This window comes from Plecotus auritus (genome assembly GCF_963455305.1).
Source record: "Plecotus auritus genome assembly, chromosome: 6".
In the NCBI taxonomy this organism is placed as follows: domain Eukaryota; kingdom Metazoa; phylum Chordata; class Mammalia; order Chiroptera; family Vespertilionidae; genus Plecotus; species Plecotus auritus.
In genome coordinates, this window is record NC_137773.1 from 63,880,129 (window position 1) to 63,881,776 (window position 1,648).

General features: G+C 49.0%; 1 protein-coding gene across 1 annotated transcript; it reads left to right on the forward strand.

Moving 5' to 3' along the window:
• Nucleotides 1-241: 241 nt before the first annotated feature.
• Nucleotides 242-1,648, forward strand: LOC308251531 (tripartite motif-containing protein 75-like; the record flags this gene model as incomplete). Its single annotated transcript, XM_080675102.1, has 1 exon — nt 242-1,648. The coding sequence occupies one exon, from the start codon at nt 242-244 to the stop codon at nt 1,646-1,648; it is 1,407 nt and encodes a 468-aa protein (XP_080531228.1).

Here is a 1,648-nt window from a genome sequence, read left to right on the forward strand (position 1 = left end):
GCCAAGGACAGTAGTGCTCCAACTACTTTGATTGGCTGCAAGTGGACAGTGGAGCTCCTCTGGGCACCTTCCTCTGTAGCTAAGACTCACAGGACACCAAGGGCTGCCCTTAATTGATAAAAAGAATTTACACAGGAAGGCCAGTGAGATCTAAAGGTGGATCTGCTTCTCAGTGGAGAGGTTTCACAAGCTCAACCTCCTGAAGAAACCCACCTCAGTCCCACCCTTCATTGAGGGCACAATGGCAATTGAAGCAGCTCTGGCAGTACTCCAGACAGAAATCAGCTGTCCCATCTGTCTGGATGACCTGAGAGACCCTGTCACCATCGAATGTGGGCACAACTTCTGTCGCTCCTGCATCCAGCAGTCCTGGGCTGAACTGCAGGACAGGTTCCCTTGTCCTATGTGTCGTCACCCATGCAAAGAGAGGCACATGAGGAGCAACACCCAGCTGGGAAGGATGGTTGACATCACCAAGCTCCTCCAGATCACCAGGGGCAAGATGAAGCAGCAGGAAGAGAGGCGCTTGTGTGAGCAGCACAACCAGGCCCTGACCCTCTTCTGTGAGGAGGACCTAGAGCTGTTGTGTCCCCTGTGCACTCAGCCCCCTGGCCACCAGGGCCACCAGGTGAGGCCCATGGAGGAGGCTGCCTCTCATCACAGGCAAAGGCTCAGCAGTTACATTGAGCCCCTGAAGAAGCAGATGGCAGACATTCAGAAACTAGTAGACACCCAAGACATGAGACTATCAGAACTGAGAGAAAAGGTGGAAAACCGGAGAGCAAAGTTAGCTGCTGAATTTGAGGATCTGATACAATCTGTAGAGCATGAGCAAGAGGCAGTTCTCTCAAGGCTAGCTGCAGAAGAGAAGCACATTCAACAGAATCTCAGTGCAAACAAAACTGCATTTTCAGACCACATTTCCAAACTTAAAGTTCAACTAAAGGAGTTGGCAGAGAAGAGTGTGATGTCAGATGTGAAATTATTGATGAACATCAAAGGTGTCCTCCAGCGTTGTGAAAAGCTAGAACCTCCAGGTGTCTATTGCTGCCAGTTTAGGAGAGAAGAATTCAGTCTTCCTCCGCAGTGTTCAGCCTTGCAGAAAATTATACAGAGATTTAGAGAAGAAGTTACCCTGGATCCTGAAACGGCACATCCTAATCTGCTTGTGTCTGAGGATAAAAAGTCTGTGACATTTGTAAGGAAAAAGCAAAGAGTTCATCAAAATCCGAAGGGATTTGAAGTGGACCCAGTTGTCCTGGGTTCTGAAGGGTTTGACTGTGGCCGACATTACTGGGAGGTCCAGGTGAATGACAAGCCTGAGTGGGCCGTGGGGGTCTGTAAAGACTCCCTTTCCAAGGAGAAAAAGCAGCCCCTGCTAAGACAGGAGAACAGATGTTGGACGATTCAGCTGCAGGATGGTGATTATGTGGCACGAGGGTCTGTTCCTGTCACCCTTGTGCTGAAGGAAATGCCCAGAGGCATTGGCATCTATCTGGACTATGAGTTGGGTCAGGTTTCCTTTTACAGTTTGAATGACATGTCTCACATCCATACCTTCAGGGATACATTTTCTGAAGTGCTGAAGCCTTACTTCTATATCGGGTGTGATCCCAAACCTCTTACTGTCTGTGCATTAAAAGATTAG